Source organism: Hemitrygon akajei, chromosome 5 (assembly GCF_048418815.1).
Source record: "Hemitrygon akajei chromosome 5, sHemAka1.3, whole genome shotgun sequence".
Classification (NCBI taxonomy): Eukaryota; Metazoa; Chordata; class Chondrichthyes; order Myliobatiformes; family Dasyatidae; genus Hemitrygon; species Hemitrygon akajei.
The window spans coordinates 123,056,927-123,072,003 of record NC_133128.1 but is presented as its reverse complement, the minus strand read 5'-3'; the positions used below and the strand labels follow the sequence as shown (position 1 = coordinate 123,072,003).

Below are 15,077 nucleotides of genomic sequence, written 5' to 3'. Positions count from 1 at the left end.
CTTCTTAAATAGGGCCTTAATACCCCTCAGAAACCAGTGCTCCCAAACCTTTTGTTATAACAGGAACATACAAGCTCTGCACTCTCAGCACTTCACTTTTGAAAGACTCACACTTACCAAGCATCCATTTGCCAGAGAACAACCTTTTGCAATCTACCTTGCCAGATGCTTTCTGATGCCTTGTCTTTAGAACCTTAACCTGAGGACCAGACCCATTCTTCTCCATAACTATATTAAAACTAAAGGAATTATCATCACTGGATACTAAGTGCTCCCCTACATAAACTTCTGCCACGTGCACTTTCTTATTCCCATGTAGGAGATCCAATGTCACACTCTCTTTGGTTGGGACCTCTATATGCGGATCAAGAAAACGTTCTTGAACATATTTGACAAGCTCTATTCCAACCAGCCCAGAAGGAGTCCCAGTAAATATGTGGATTGTTAAAATCACCTACTTTTAAGCAATATGCATCTTACAACTGTTTGCAATCTGACTACAAATTTGCTCCTAAACTCCACCTGTCTATTAGGTCTATAAGATAATCCCATTAATATGGCCAAAGACTTTTTCCCAGGGCTCACATGATGGGGCATAACTTTGAAGTGTTTGGAGGAAGGTATAAGGGGGGTTTTAGAGATAGGCTTTATTACACAGCATGTGTTGGAGTGGTGATAGAGGCAGATATATTGGAGATATTTAAGAGAATCTTAGGTAGGTACAAGGGTGATGGAAACATGGAAGGAAGGGTTTGATTGATCTTAGAGCAGGTTAAGGTGTCAACACAATGTTGTGGGCTGAAGGTCCTGTACTGAGCTGTTCTATATTCAAATATATTTTAATATAATCTACCCAAGTTGTGCTTGACTAGGAAAAGGGGAAGCACAATGGGCCTTGAGTGTTCTTGTGTACCAGTTGCTGTTTCAGTAAGTGATAAAGAAATCAAATGATGTGCTGGTCTTCATAATGAGAGGATTCAGGTACTGGAGCCGAGACGTCTTTCTGCAATTGCAATAATTGGGATTATACTTTGGGTATTATTTGCACCTTATGCAATGGAGGATGTCCTTGATATGGAGATGTTTAGCAAAGGTTCACCAGACTGATTCCAGAGAAAGCAGGAACTGAGGTATGGAGGGACATGGGGTACAATGAGGCTTATATTCACTGGAGTTTGGAAGAATCAGAGGGGATCAAGGAAAATTATGAAATTTTAACAGAATAGGACAGAGTAGATGCAGGTAGGATAATTCCAGTGGCTGGCGAGTCCAGGACCGCCAGAGAGTGGTGAACTTGTGAAAAAGGACATATCCCGCCCAGGCCTTCACTCCATGCTCAAAGGCCAAACATGTGGATGGGTGATAAAGGACTTCTGCAGTTAAGGACTTGGCTCTGCGCTAGAAGGCCATGCAAGCTGTACCCACGAAGGCCAGTCAGTTGCTGTGTCTGGAGTTCGAGTATGGAATTCATCTGGATTTCAGGGTTCTGTCATTGATTAGTCCAGGTGTTGGAGTCTGAAGGTTGATCAGAAATCTGGAAGTTGAAGCCCGATGGCCAAAACCTGAGGCTGGAGGCTGGAGACTGGAGGCTGCAGGCCTGTTCTGAAGTTGAAGTGTGTGTGGGTGAGTGGGAGAGAGGAAAGGGGTTCATTTTGCTGTTGTTTTTTTTACTTGATGTATTTTGTTTTGTTGTGTTCTGTTAGTCTGCTGAACACTGTATGCATGCTGTGATGGTGTGGACACACTTGCAGGCTGCTCCCCCCTTAGGTTGTGTTTCCATGTATGATATATGTGATAAATTAATCTAAATCTGTGAAATATTCCATTTACTTAGAGTATTCCAAGAGACCTCCTTATGTCATCAACCAACAGGCAGCAGGGAGATTTAAGAGTCAGCCAAGTTGCTGATTCTATTTCGAAGCGGTTCTTTCCAGTTGCAGGGGCTTCAGATGTGGACCACAGGAGATGCAATGAGAAATAGGAGAGATTTGCTTCCGATTGATCGTGAACGTAATGGCTACATTCTTTTCTCCCTGACCTGGATTTAGTTGGTAGGATAAGGCAACGGGAACTTTACTCTGTGTTATAACTTGTGCTATGCCGGCCCTGGGGTATATAAACATGAACATAGAAAAGTACAGTTGGGAGCTAGATCTTCACCCCACCATGTCTGTGCTGAACACAATGCCAAATTAAACTAACTCTCTTCCGCCTGTACCTGATTGATACGCCTGCATTTTCATATATCTAACAGCCTCTTAAACATCACTTTCATGTCTGTTTCCACTTACCACCTACTTACTGCCCATTCCAGGCACCAACTACTCTGTGTACAAAATGTTATTTCACACATCTATTTAAATTTACCCCTCTCAGCTTAAATGTGTGTGCTCTAGTACCTGACACATCTAAGATTATCAGAGGCACAGATAGGGCAGACACCCTGAATCTTATTCCTAGAGAACAAAAATGTCTAGTACTAGAGGAAATGCATTTAAAAGAGGTTGTTGTGTATTTAATATTTCAGGAATATTTGAGTAATATTGTAAATATATTGTTTGATTAAACATTCTTTGTTGTTTATATAATGTATTGTGGGTTATCTGTACAAGTATGTAAATAGCATACGTCATTGAGCCACCATGTGATATATGCTCGCCTTGCTAAAGTGAAAAGCAAACTTAGACACATCTTCCCTCTCTCTTGTTTTCCTTTGAGTTAGGTTTTGGAATTACAAAGCATAGCAGTGAAGATGAGGAAGTTTTAAATGAACCCAAGATAACTACCTACCTGTTGAAGCACAGCGAGACGTTCGAGTTAAAATAAAAGCACAGTGAGAAACAGTTGAGTAAAAAAAAAGCAGTGCAGCGCATATCTCTGCAGAACAGGAGACACAGATGGTCAAGTTAAAAAAATAGCAGAAAATGGAAGAATACACAGGTTCATAAACAGTGAGTTCAGAATCAGTGATAGTAATCATAAAAAAAAACATAAGTGGCTGGCTACATTGGAAAGATTGATGTGGTTGATTACACCAAAGATAACTGGATTTTGTACACTTAATGGATTGAGCAGTATTTTAAATGTAATAGCCAATGAGAAACAAATACCAATTTTACTGAGTGCATTGGATGTAAAGGCATTCAATTTGCTGGAAGTTTAACTGCTCCAATCAAACCAGTCAAAATGAATGAAAGTAATAAAGGAACATCTAGAACTGAAACCATTATTGACGGCAAAACACTTCAGGTTTCATAAGAGGATTCAAAAGGAACGGGAGTCCATTTCAGCATACAAGGCTGATTTGAAGAGACTGAGCATTGCCAGTTGGATAATGGACTTAATCATGTACTGAGAGATTGTTTAGTTTCTGGAATCTTACAAGAAAGCATTGAAAGATGGTTCCTAACTGAAGTATAGCTTACATTTGAACGAGCAGTTAAAATTGCTGTATCAAAGAAAATAGCAGACAGAATATGTCAGGATTCAATGTGAGTATGAACAAAATTGCAATGTCTTAACAGAAACCTGCCTGCTGGCTCCCATACACCAGACCAATACAGATTTAAAGATGAAACTTATGAAAAATGCAACAAGCAGGACACATACAAAGAGCATGTCGGACTGCAAAAATAAATGGACTGCGCAGGGAAGAAAAGAAGCTAAAAAGTCAATACGCAGTTTCGGAAAGAGCACTAATCTCCAGGCTGTTGATAAAAACTCTGATAATGATGAGAGTGACACAGCACTGGGTGGCCTTCGGATTTACAAATGTGAAAAGTAACAATAGACAAGCAATATGGCTTACACCAGAAGTGAATGGAAAATTTATTAGAATGGAATTGGACCCTGGCTTGGCTGTTTCAGTCATTCCATAAAATAAGTTTGAACAGTATTTCAAAGATACTGAACGGAACCCTGCAGATATGCAAGTAAGAAACTGCACTGGAGAAAAGGTAATTCCTATGGGAATGACATTTACAACAGTGAAATACAACAATCAACAAGCCATATTGGGCTTGTATGTGGTAAAGGCAAGAGGGCCAGTATTGTGGTGTTGTCAGTGGTTGAGACAATTACAGTTTGGTTGGAGATCCATCCACCATTTGCATGCCACATCTCCTGCAACCAAAAGCAAATTAAGGAAGTTACTGGATGATGCCTCAACTATCTCCATGCTGTACACCATGAATTGTTGTCCAACAGAGGGCAAACAGGCATTGGTACCAAGCTCTGTGCCTCTGGTTGGAAAGTATATTGGACCAATGAAGGATTATGAGGACCATGCTGTTCAGATGAGTCGGGAAAGGGGTGAAAGCAGTGGTCCAACTACAACAGCTTTTGAGGGCAACATACCTGAGCAAGCTTCTGAGATTTTAATCAGGCAGTTACTTGTGAAATTTGGCTTGGTTTTAAGTTGGGAGAGAGTTCAAGTAGCTTAAGGAAAGCTGGGAGCATTCTGCTTCTATGAATACAGAGGACCAGAGTGTGCTCTGCGAGCATTAAGGTCATTGCACGAACGTCAAGAAGAAATAAAAATAGAAAGGAGTCGCTGGAGATAAAAAAAGAGAGGATTTGTCAGATGATGTTGGAGATGAGGAAACCACAAAAAGAGATCAGATTGTAAAGGGAACAATGGAAGGATTAATAGGAGAATACTCCAGTGAATTAAATTCACCTTCTCAAGATCAAGATGCACATCCTAGAAAGAAGAAAAAGGAAAAGAAAGAGGAGGACATAAGTGCTATGGAAATGGAAGAGGATAAACAAGACCTAATTTCTTGAGAAATCAGCAAATTCAGAGATACAAGAAATGAGAAGAAAAGGGAAGGTGAGAAAAAGAAAGACAAGAAGTTAAAAAATAGGAGAAAGGTGTCCAGAGCTGTCAGAACTATTTCTACAGTCTGAGAGTCAACTCCTAAACCACCACAACTGAGATTGTTTTCACAGCCACATCTCTCACCTGCCACATAGAGTGACCTCTCTTGTTAATAAAGACGTTACCCACAAGAGTGAGAAAATCTCCACAATGATTAAATCTTTAGGCCTGAATGGGACAATTTAAAATTTACTATGCTGTGGATGTCTCTATTGCAGTTGTATTATATAGTATACTGTATACTTAAGATGTATTCTATACTGAGTTGGAGTTTATAGCTAAGTAGGGAAGAGTGTTGTATATTTAATACTTCAGTAATATTCGAGCACTATTGTAAATATATTGTTTGTTTGAGCATTCTTTGTTGTTTACATAATGCATTATGATTGTCCGTAACGGTATGTAAATGGCATACGTCATTACACCACCACATGATATGCGTTTGCCTCGTATAAAGTAAAAAATGAACCAAGACTCGCTTCTCTCGACTTTCTTGTTTCCTTTTCAATTAGTTTTATGGTTTGGAGTTACAGAACATAACAGCAATGTACGGGGCAAATTTTCACTGAGTCATTTATCACCTATCAACCCATTTACATATTGCAATCAACAGAGGTTCCACTGCTGGTCACAGGCCACAAGCCAGAATAACACCCTCCTTTAGGTCCCTCCATTTGCTGTGGGCAAGTCAATTCTGAACCTGAAACCCAAAAAAACTCAATGTGATACTTACCAATGATTTCCTAAGGGAGTTATTTGAGGTCTTATAGAGTGGCTCCATGAATTCACCAAGCAGCTCCTGCAGGACTATGGAGATATGATGAAGGAAGACTTTCCTCTTGTTCTCCAGCATATCATTGGTCTGTGGCTGCTTCTCACTGTCTACCACTTTGCGCAGTTTCTTGTATAAGTGAGTGTGATATGGAATATTGTTGTAAAGTCGGACAAGCATTTCCTGTGAGAGAAATTCACTCAAGTTCACTCCGTTCTCTAAGAAGAGTTCCACAAACCCAGGTTTATTTCCAACAAGAGCAGCAAACATGGCTTGGTGGAGGTGGGAGGACTGTGACATGAAGAAAAGAGGTGAGAGAATATCAGTTAATTGCGTAGTGGTTGATCATTGTCACATGTACCAAAAAACAGTGAAACGCTTTGGAGTTTGCTGTTTTGGCAACCAATGCCTAATAGTCGGCTGAATAATCCCAGGCTGACTTTCTCTGATTGGTCTCTGTTCCTGACAATGTCTCATTCCTTGTGACCTTTAAAAAGTCATGCTCTGGTTTCACTGTTAACGATATAACCATATAACAATTACAGCGCGGAAACAGGCCATCTCGGCCCTTCTAGTCCATGCCGATGCTTACACTCACCTAGTCCCACTGGCCTGCACTCAGCCCATAACCCTCCATTCCTTTCCTGTCCATATGCCTATCCAATTTTACTTTAAATGACAATACCGAACCTACCTCTACCACTTCTACTGGAAGCTCATTCCACACAGCTACCACTCTCCGAGTAAAGAAATTCTGAGTCCTGACGAAGGGTCTCGGCCTGAAATGTCGACTGTGCTTCTCCCTATAGATGCTGCCTGGCCTGCTGTGTTCCACCAGCATTTTGTGTGTGTTGAAAGGAATTCCCCCTTGCGTTCCCCTTAAACTTTTGCCCCCTAACTCTCAAATCATGTCCTCTTGTTTGAATCTCCCCTACTCTCAATGGAAAAAGCCTATCCACATCAACTCGATCTATCCCCCTCATTATTTTAAATACCTCTATCAAGTCCTCCCTCAACCTTCTACGCTCCAAAGAATAAAGACCTAACTTGTTCAAACTTTCCCTGTAACTTAGGTGCTGAAACCCAGGTAACATTCTAGTGAATCTTCTCTGTACTCTCTCTATTTTGTTGATAACTTTCCTATAATTCGGTGACCAGAACTGTACACAATATTCCAAATTCGGCCTTACCAATGCTTTGTACAATTTTTGGCTGTATGGTTTGCTGAATAAAGGTTTATTCTATGTTCCGGCTCTGTCTATCTCCATGCTCTGGGTTTCATCAGTAGCTACACGGGAGCGAGTGCAACACTGGCACCACCCCCACCCCACCCCTCTCCGACAATTCTACATTTCTGCATTTCAGTCTGCTGTGTCCTGAGCTCCAGATTTCAACCACCTCTTGTCCTAATGTTAAAACATGACCTTGGGACTAACACTTGCATGCCCCATTCTAAATTTTCTTTAAGTGGCTCAGTCTCAATTTCTATTGATACATTTCATTGTTATTGCAAGAAATGTGAATAGTTAAGTACACTGCATGCTTGCCTTCACTGGTTGAGACACTGGGCACCGTTATTTAATAAGGACCTCACAGCCAAAGCAGGAACTATGTGCTCTTAAGTCTACATCAGTTGGGGATGGGGTGGGGGTGTGGTAAGTCACTGGAGGGCATTCTAAAGGACAGGCCCTTTCAACGTTTGGATAGACATAGACTAAATGGACTGATTAGGGAAGGTCAGCATGGATCTGTGCTTGGGAAATAATGAATTTCTTAATGTTTATCAAAGACGTAATGATGAGTCCAGAGTGGACCTTAACAAGATCTTTGACAGGGTTGCTCATAATAAGCTAATCTAGGATTTGTGGAGAGTTAGCAAGCTAGATTCCTAATTTGCTTGGTGGTAAGAAGCAAAAAATTTTTGGTTAAAGTTTGTTTCTCAAACGGGAGGCCTGTGAGTCGTGGTGTGCCAAATGGTCCGTGCAGGGTCCTTAGTTGATTGTTATTTATATAAACAATTTGGAGGAGAATGTATAAGGCACAATTAGTAATCTTGTGGATGACACTAAATAGGTGGTAACAAAAACAGAGAATAAAGTTATCAACGATTACAGGACAATCTTGATCAGCTGGGTAATTGGGCTAAGGACTGGCAAAGGATTTCAGTCCAAAAAAGTGTGAGGCGTTGGATTTTAAGAAGTCAAAGAAGTCAAGTCAAGTCGAGTTGCTTTTTATTGTCATCTCAACCATAAACTGCTGGTACAGTAAAAATGAAACAATGTTCCTCCAGGACCATGGTGCTACATGAAATGACACAAAACTACACTAGACTACGTGAGTACTTCCACAGTGAACGTTTAGGCCCTGGGAAGTGCTGTGGAACGGTGGTAGCTTGCAATACAAGTGAAAGACAGTGAGGTGAAAAAGGTGTTTGTCTCACTGGCCTTCAGCAGTCAGGGTACTGAAGATAGAAGCTGGATGTTATGTGGCCATTGAACAAAATGGAGTATTGTGTACAGTTTTGATCACACTGTCATAAGAATGATGTCATTAAGCTGGAAAGAATGCAAAGAAAATTTACAAGAATGTTATCTGGGCTTGAAATCCTGAGTTATAGCGGGAGCTTTGACAGGCTAGGACTTTATTCCTTGGAGCACTGGAGATGAAGGGCAGCCTTGCAGAGACGTATGAAATCGTAAGGGGCTTAGAGAGGGTAACTGCACACAGTTTCTCCCCCCAGGCCCAGCTTGAGGTGAGAGGGGAGTGATTTAAAAGGGAGTTAAGGTGACAACCTCTTCATGCAGAGGGTGTTGGGTATATGGAATGAGCTGACAGAGGAGGCGGCTGAGGCAGGTACATTAAGAATATTAAAAGACAAGTGAGTAAGTAAATAGATAAGGGGTTTAGAAGGGTATGGTCCAAATGCAGGCAAATGGGATTAGCTTACATGTGCACCCTGGTCAGCGTGGACAGACAGGACTGAAGGTCCTGTTTCCATACTGTACTACTCTATGATTCTATGAGAATAAAACTTTGAACTTCATGTTGAAGTTATATTAAACTTTGGTTTGGCCATGTTTAGCGTACTGTGTACAGTTTTGGTCATCCCCGTTACAGAAAGGTGCCACATAAGAGGCTGCTTAATAAAATGAGGGCCCGTGGAATTACACGAAGGATACTGGAATGTGTGGAACATCGGCTGATAGGCAGAATGCAAAGAGTGAGAATACAGGGATCCTATTCTGGTTGGTTGCCGGTTACTAGTGGTGTTCCACAGGGGTCGGTGTTGGGGCCTCTTCTTTTTACACTGTATATCGACGATTTAGATTATGGATTAGGTGGTTTTGTGGCTAAGTTTGCAGATGACACCAAGATAGGTGGAGGAGCAGGAAGTGTTGAGGAAATGGAAAGGTTGCAGAGAGACTTGATCAGTTTAGGAGAGTGGGCAAAGAAATGGAACATGAGATACAATGTTGAGAAATGTATGGTTGTACATTTTGGAAGAAGAAACAATCGGGCAGATTATTATTTAGATGGGGAGAAAATTCAAAAATCGGAAGTGCAAAGGGACTTGGGGGTCCTAGTGCAGGATACCCTAAAGGTTAACCACCAGGTTGGCTCGGCAGTAAGGAAAGCGAATGCTATGTTAGCATTCATTTCAAGAGGAATAGTGTATAAGAGTAAGGAGGTGTTGATGAGGCTCTATGGGACACTGGTGAGACCTCATTTGGAATACTGTGTGCAGTTTTGGGGCCCCCCTATCTTAGAAAGGATGTGCTGATGTTGGAGAGAGTTCAGAGAAGATTCACCAGGATGATTCCTGGAATGCAGGGACTAACATATGAGGAGTGTTTGTCAGCTCTTGGATTGTATTCATTAGAGTATAGAAGAATGAGAGGGGATCTCATAGAAACATTTCAAATCTTGAAAGGTTTGGCCAGAGTAGAGGTGGAAAAGCTGTTTCCCTTGGTGGGTGAGTCCAGGACAAGAGGTCACAGTCTTAGAATTAGAGGGTACCCATTTAAAACAGAGATGAGGAGAATTTTTTTTTAGCTAGAGGGTTGTGGATTTATGGAATTCGTTGCCACATACAGCTGTGGAGGCCCAATCATTGAAGGTGTTTAAGGAGGAGATTGACAGGTATCTGATTAGTCAGGGTATCAAGGGTTATGGGGAAAAAGCCAGAAATTGGAACTAGACGGGAGAATAGTTTAGCTCATGGTGGAGTGGCAGAGCAGACTCGATGGGCCCAATGGCCTACTTCTGCTCCTTTATCTTGTGATCTTGTGAGGAAGGGCAAGCCAGGGAACTATAGGCTGGTCAGCCTGACATCAATAGTGGGGAAGTTACTGGAGGGAATTTTGAGGGACAGGATTTTCCAGCAGTTATTTGGAGAGGTTCTTGCTGGGAGGATCCAGCGAATCCAGAGAAAGCGAGAGAGAGGGAGAGGGGAAGAGAGATAATTGTATGTGGGAACAAGAGAGAGTATACAGTACATGTGAGACAGAGTGAATAACGGGTCAGAGAAAGGAACAAATAACAGGTCACCTTCCACTGTTTGTCATTAGTAAAGATGTGGCTCTTGGCAATGTCAAGTCTGTTCCATGCTATAGCCAGTTGCAGTTGATGATCCAGGTTCTCTTGCCATTGGTGCCCACTGGAGCTGGAAGCTGGAAATCACAAAGGAAAATATTTATTTTACAATGTTTTTGGCTGATGCATCATGGAAAAGCCTGTTTTGGTGGGAGTTGAAATTTATTTATTGATTTAGAGATGCCGCATAGAGCAGGCCCTTCTAGCTCTTTGAGCTGCCCCCGATTCAACCCTAGCCGAATCACAGAACAAGTTACAATGACAGTTAACCTACCAACCAGAAATTCTTTTGACTGTGGGTGGAAACCCACACACTCCATGGGGAGGATGTACAGTCTGCGTCAGGTGGCGTCAAATTGAACTCTGAACTTTGACACCCCAAGATATAATAGCATCGCACTATCCACTGAGCTACCGTGGTACATGCAAAGCATTCTTCAGTGACTAAGCAGGTCAAGTAGCAGACATGGAGGGAAATGAACAGTCAATGTTTCAGGCCAAGATCCTTATCCTTACCTTTTATTCTGACAATGTAGGCTTAAAAACTTCTTTCTTCACAAACACTCCACTATCACTTCTGGCACTTTGGTTCCCATCCACCTGCATCTCTAGATTAAACCAGCCACAGCCCTGTGTAGCACTAGCAAACCTTTCCTGTAGGATATTATTCCCCCTTCAAGTGCAAAATGTCCCTTCTGTACAGATCCCACTTTCTCTGGAAGAGAGCTCAATGATCCAAAAATCTGAAGCCCTGCCTCTTGCATCAATTCCTTAGCCACATATTAAACTGTATGATTTTCCTATTTCCGGCCTCACTAGCATGTGGCACGGGTAGCAATCCTGAAATCACAACCCTTGAAGTCCTGTCCTTCAACTTAGCACCTAACTCCATGAATTCACTTCGCAGATCTTGTCACCTATCCTACCCATGTCATTGGTACCGACATGAACCACAGCCCCTGGTCGCTCATTTGACAATGCTGTGGACTCGATCCGAGATGTCCCTGACCCTGGCAAACTGACGGGGAATCTCTTTCTTGCCCACAGAACTTCTTCTCTGTTCCTCTAATCAACAAATCCTCTATTACCACAGCTCGCGTCTTCTCCACCACCCCCCCTCCACTTCCCTTCTGAGTCACAGATCCAGACTCAGCGCAGGAGACCTGCTCACTACAGTTTTCTACTGGGTAGGTCAATTTCCTCTCCCCCCCCCCAACAGTGTCCAAAGTGGTATACTAATTATTATTGAGGAGAATAGTCACAGGAGTACTCTGCACAGGCTGCCTATTTCCTTTCCCTCTCCTGACAGTCTGCCAGGTACCTGCCTCCTGCAATTTAGGGCTGACAACCTCCCTGTAGCTCCTGTCTATCCTCCCCATTGTCTGAGATGAAACATGATACACATGCCTCCATTCACTGCATATTCAGGTATTTATCTAAATGCCTCTTAAAGGCCTCAATTATATCTGCTTCAGCCACCTTCCGTGGTAGCACAATCCAGGCACGTAACTCTCTCTGAGTAAAAAAAACCCTGTTCTGCACATCTACTTTAAATTCTCTCGCTCTCAATTGAAACCTATACCTTCGTGTCTTTGACAGTTCTATCCTTGGGGAAAGATTCTAACTACCCTATCTATACCTTATGGTTTTATAAACTTCTAGCAATTGGGGAAGGCCACAGTCTAATGTCCTTCTGCAGAGATGAGTTGGATGGGGAAGTCCCTCATACAACGGAGGCTGAATCACCCTGGGGGTCACATGAGTAGCAAAGCTGCTTTGTTCAACATTACTGAATGCACTGATCAGAGAATACTAAAAAAGTGTGTAAAGAGCTTTTCTTTACTGTGCTTATTATTTTTCTTTATGTATTTTATTATGAATAACATGTAGTTTTGTAATTAAAAATGTAAACTTCTATCAGTTTTGTCTTCAGCCTCCAAATGAGGTGTTGGTTTTGTGAAGTTAAACCAGGCCAGAACGTACACAGTAAATTGCAGCACACTGGGACGTTGTAGAACAGAGAGATCGAGGTGAACAAGAACATAGGGGTACAAGAACAAGAACTAAAAGTGGTGACGCAGGTAGGCAGAGTGGTGAAGAAAGCGTAAGGCATGTTTGCCTTCATCATTTGGGGCACTGAGTACAAAGTTGGGACATCATGTTGCAGATGTACTATTGGTTAAGGTCACAGTATTTTTCCTAGGGTAGGGGAATCTAAAACTAGAGGGTATACACACAGTGGCCACTTTATAAGGTACACCTCTACATGAATGCAAATATCTAATCAGCCAATCATGCGGCAGGAACTCAATGCGATAAGCATGCAGGCATGGTCAGGAGGCTCAGTTGTTGTTCAGACCAAACACCAGAATGAGGAAGAAATGTGATCTAAGTGACTTTGATCATGGAATGATTGTTGGTGCCAGACAGGGTGGTTTGAGTATCTCAGAAACTGCTGATCTCCTGGGATTTTCATGCCAAGCAGTCTCTAGAATTTACAAAGAAAGGTGTGAAAGACGAAACAAAAGCATCCAGTGAGCGGCAGTTCTGCGGGCAAAAGCTCCCGTTAATGAGAGAGGTCAGACTGATTCTACTTGACGGGAAGGCAAGAGTAATTCAAACAACCAAGCGTTACAACAATAGTGTGCAGAAGAGCATCTCTGAACACACAGCATATCAAACCTTGAGCAGATGAGCTACACCTGCAGAAGACCATGGACGTACACCCAGTGGCCACTCTATTAGGTGCAGGGGATACCTAATAATGTGGCCACTTATATAGATTTAAGCTGAGAGGGGAAAGATTTAAAATGGACATGAGTGGCAATTTTTTCATCCAGTGTGATCAGTATATGGAATGAGCTGCCAGAGGATGTGGTTGAAGCAGTCACATTAACAACATTTAAAAGACATTTGAGCAGGTACACAGATAGGAAAGGTTTAGAGGGATATGATTGAAAGATGGGCCAATGGGACTAGCTCAGTACAGGAGAGTCTTTATGCCATTCAGTACTGCACTAAGCTCAGATCACAGAGCTAAAGGCACAACATGAAGCCAGTAGCCCACCCAGTGCCTCGCCCACTCTACCTCTCAGCCCCACATTCACTCACCTTTCAATAAGGCATGAAGAATGGCAACATCCAAATCATTGTTTCCTGATGCGTCTGCTTGGAATACAGTCAGAAGATCCCGCATCCTGATGATGTCTTGGACCTGAGGAAGGGGGGGGGGGACAAGGCATGGTGAATTTCACCAGAGGGACTGGTAACAGATTCGAAAACAGGGAGCACAACAGCTTTATGGTTGAGGGAAAATCCAGGACCAACTCTGAATATAAAATAATGAGTGTTGTAATTGCCTTTGTGTTACCCACCAGAATCACTAGTTTTCTACCAGTTCTTTTCCCCTTTACCAGAGACCTGCCCTCTGTTCCTTCGGACCCCACACCCCTCCTCCGTCACTACCTGAGGCTAAACCACACGCCCCACAACCTTTCCATATTATGTCACATTAAGAGAAAAGACGATCTGCATTTCCCCATAGCTCAGTAAACCTCAGCTTTCATTTCTATTTTTATTTTATTTATAGATACAGCACAGTAACAGACTCTTCCAGCCCAATGAGCCCAATTACAGCCAATTAATCTACTAATTCATGTGTCCTTGGAACGTAGGAGGAAACCCACGTTTGCAGTCATGGGGAGAACATGCAAATTCCCTACAGACAGTGGCGGAACTGAACGCAGGTTGCTGGTACCGTAATAGCATTACATTAACCGTGTAGCTACTGTGGCTCTGTCTTCATCTCAGCTCTTAAGGTAACACCATGAACTTTTGTTACCTTATGACTTAAACAGCCTGCGTACAAGGGTTCAGGTAACAGGTCTGACAGGCAAACATCAGGAACCTGTACAGTGTGGAGTGATGGTTGTCCTCAGCAGGAATAGGGATAGCCTGCAGCCAATCCTGGTTCGAACCAGAAACTCAATCCCAACACACCTGCACTGAGTTTACAGCTGAGTGAGTTTAGGCATTTGTGAGTAACTCTTGCTGGATAGATATGTCAATGTCAAAGTAAATCTATTATCAAAGCATGTATACGTCACCGTGTTCTACCCTGAGATTCATTTTCTTGTAGGTATTCACAGTAAGGTGACTGTTAAAGCAACTTGAAAGAGAATTTCAACCTAGTTTAATTTAAAATTGGCTTGAAAAAAAGCCAATATTAAAAAGAGGAAAGATAGACTTTCACTTTGCAGAGCTGGTCTCAGTAAAATCCATCTCTCGTGGCAGAATTACAAGTGACTGCATTGGGGAAACCTGGTGGTTTAGGCACCATCTATGGAGGAAAATAGACAGTGGACATTTCAGTAACGACTCTTCATCTGGGCTGGGTGGAGATGGAAACAAACAGTGTGGGGTTGGGAAGCTTTCAGGCTGGAGGCCGTGGAGGAGAGATCTCTGGAAGTGATTTGGTCAGGGACAAAGTGGCTTCATAATCATCAGGGGGTGGTGGTCCAGAGTAGGTAAGGGGAAGTATCCGAGTGTGCAGATGGATTTCTACAAGGTAAGGGTTAGTCTGCCAGATAACAATGACCCAAGTGACACCTGCCCATTTCCTTCCACAGATGGTGCGTGATCTGCTGAGTTCTTCCAGCATCTTGCTTGCAGTAGTGGCTTGAGTTCCCTCTGTGTCATAATTTGGTAGGCATTGTGAGAGCTCTGTTTGGGGCTCACACAGAGAAGATCACAATGTCTATGGAAAAGAGTACAGTCGACATTTCGGGCCGAGACCCTTCATCAGGACTTCATCAGGATTGAGATCATGGAACT

General features: G+C 42.5%; 1 protein-coding gene across 3 annotated transcripts in view; it reads right to left on the bottom strand.

Annotated features, from left to right (window-relative positions):
- trpm2 (transient receptor potential cation channel, subfamily M, member 2) overlaps positions 1-15,077 on the bottom strand; it is a 166,037-nt gene that overhangs the window by 99,276 nt on the left and 51,684 nt on the right. For all 3 annotated transcript variants that reach the window (XM_073046350.1, XM_073046351.1, XM_073046352.1), the window contains 3 exons: positions 13,356-13,458; positions 10,200-10,321; positions 5,613-5,942 (listed from right to left, as the gene is read on the bottom strand). In XM_073046350.1, the coding sequence (XP_072902451.1) occupies positions 5,613-5,942; positions 10,200-10,321; positions 13,356-13,458 (555 nt within the window). The remainder of the gene's footprint in view (positions 1-5,612; positions 5,943-10,199; positions 10,322-13,355; positions 13,459-15,077) is intronic.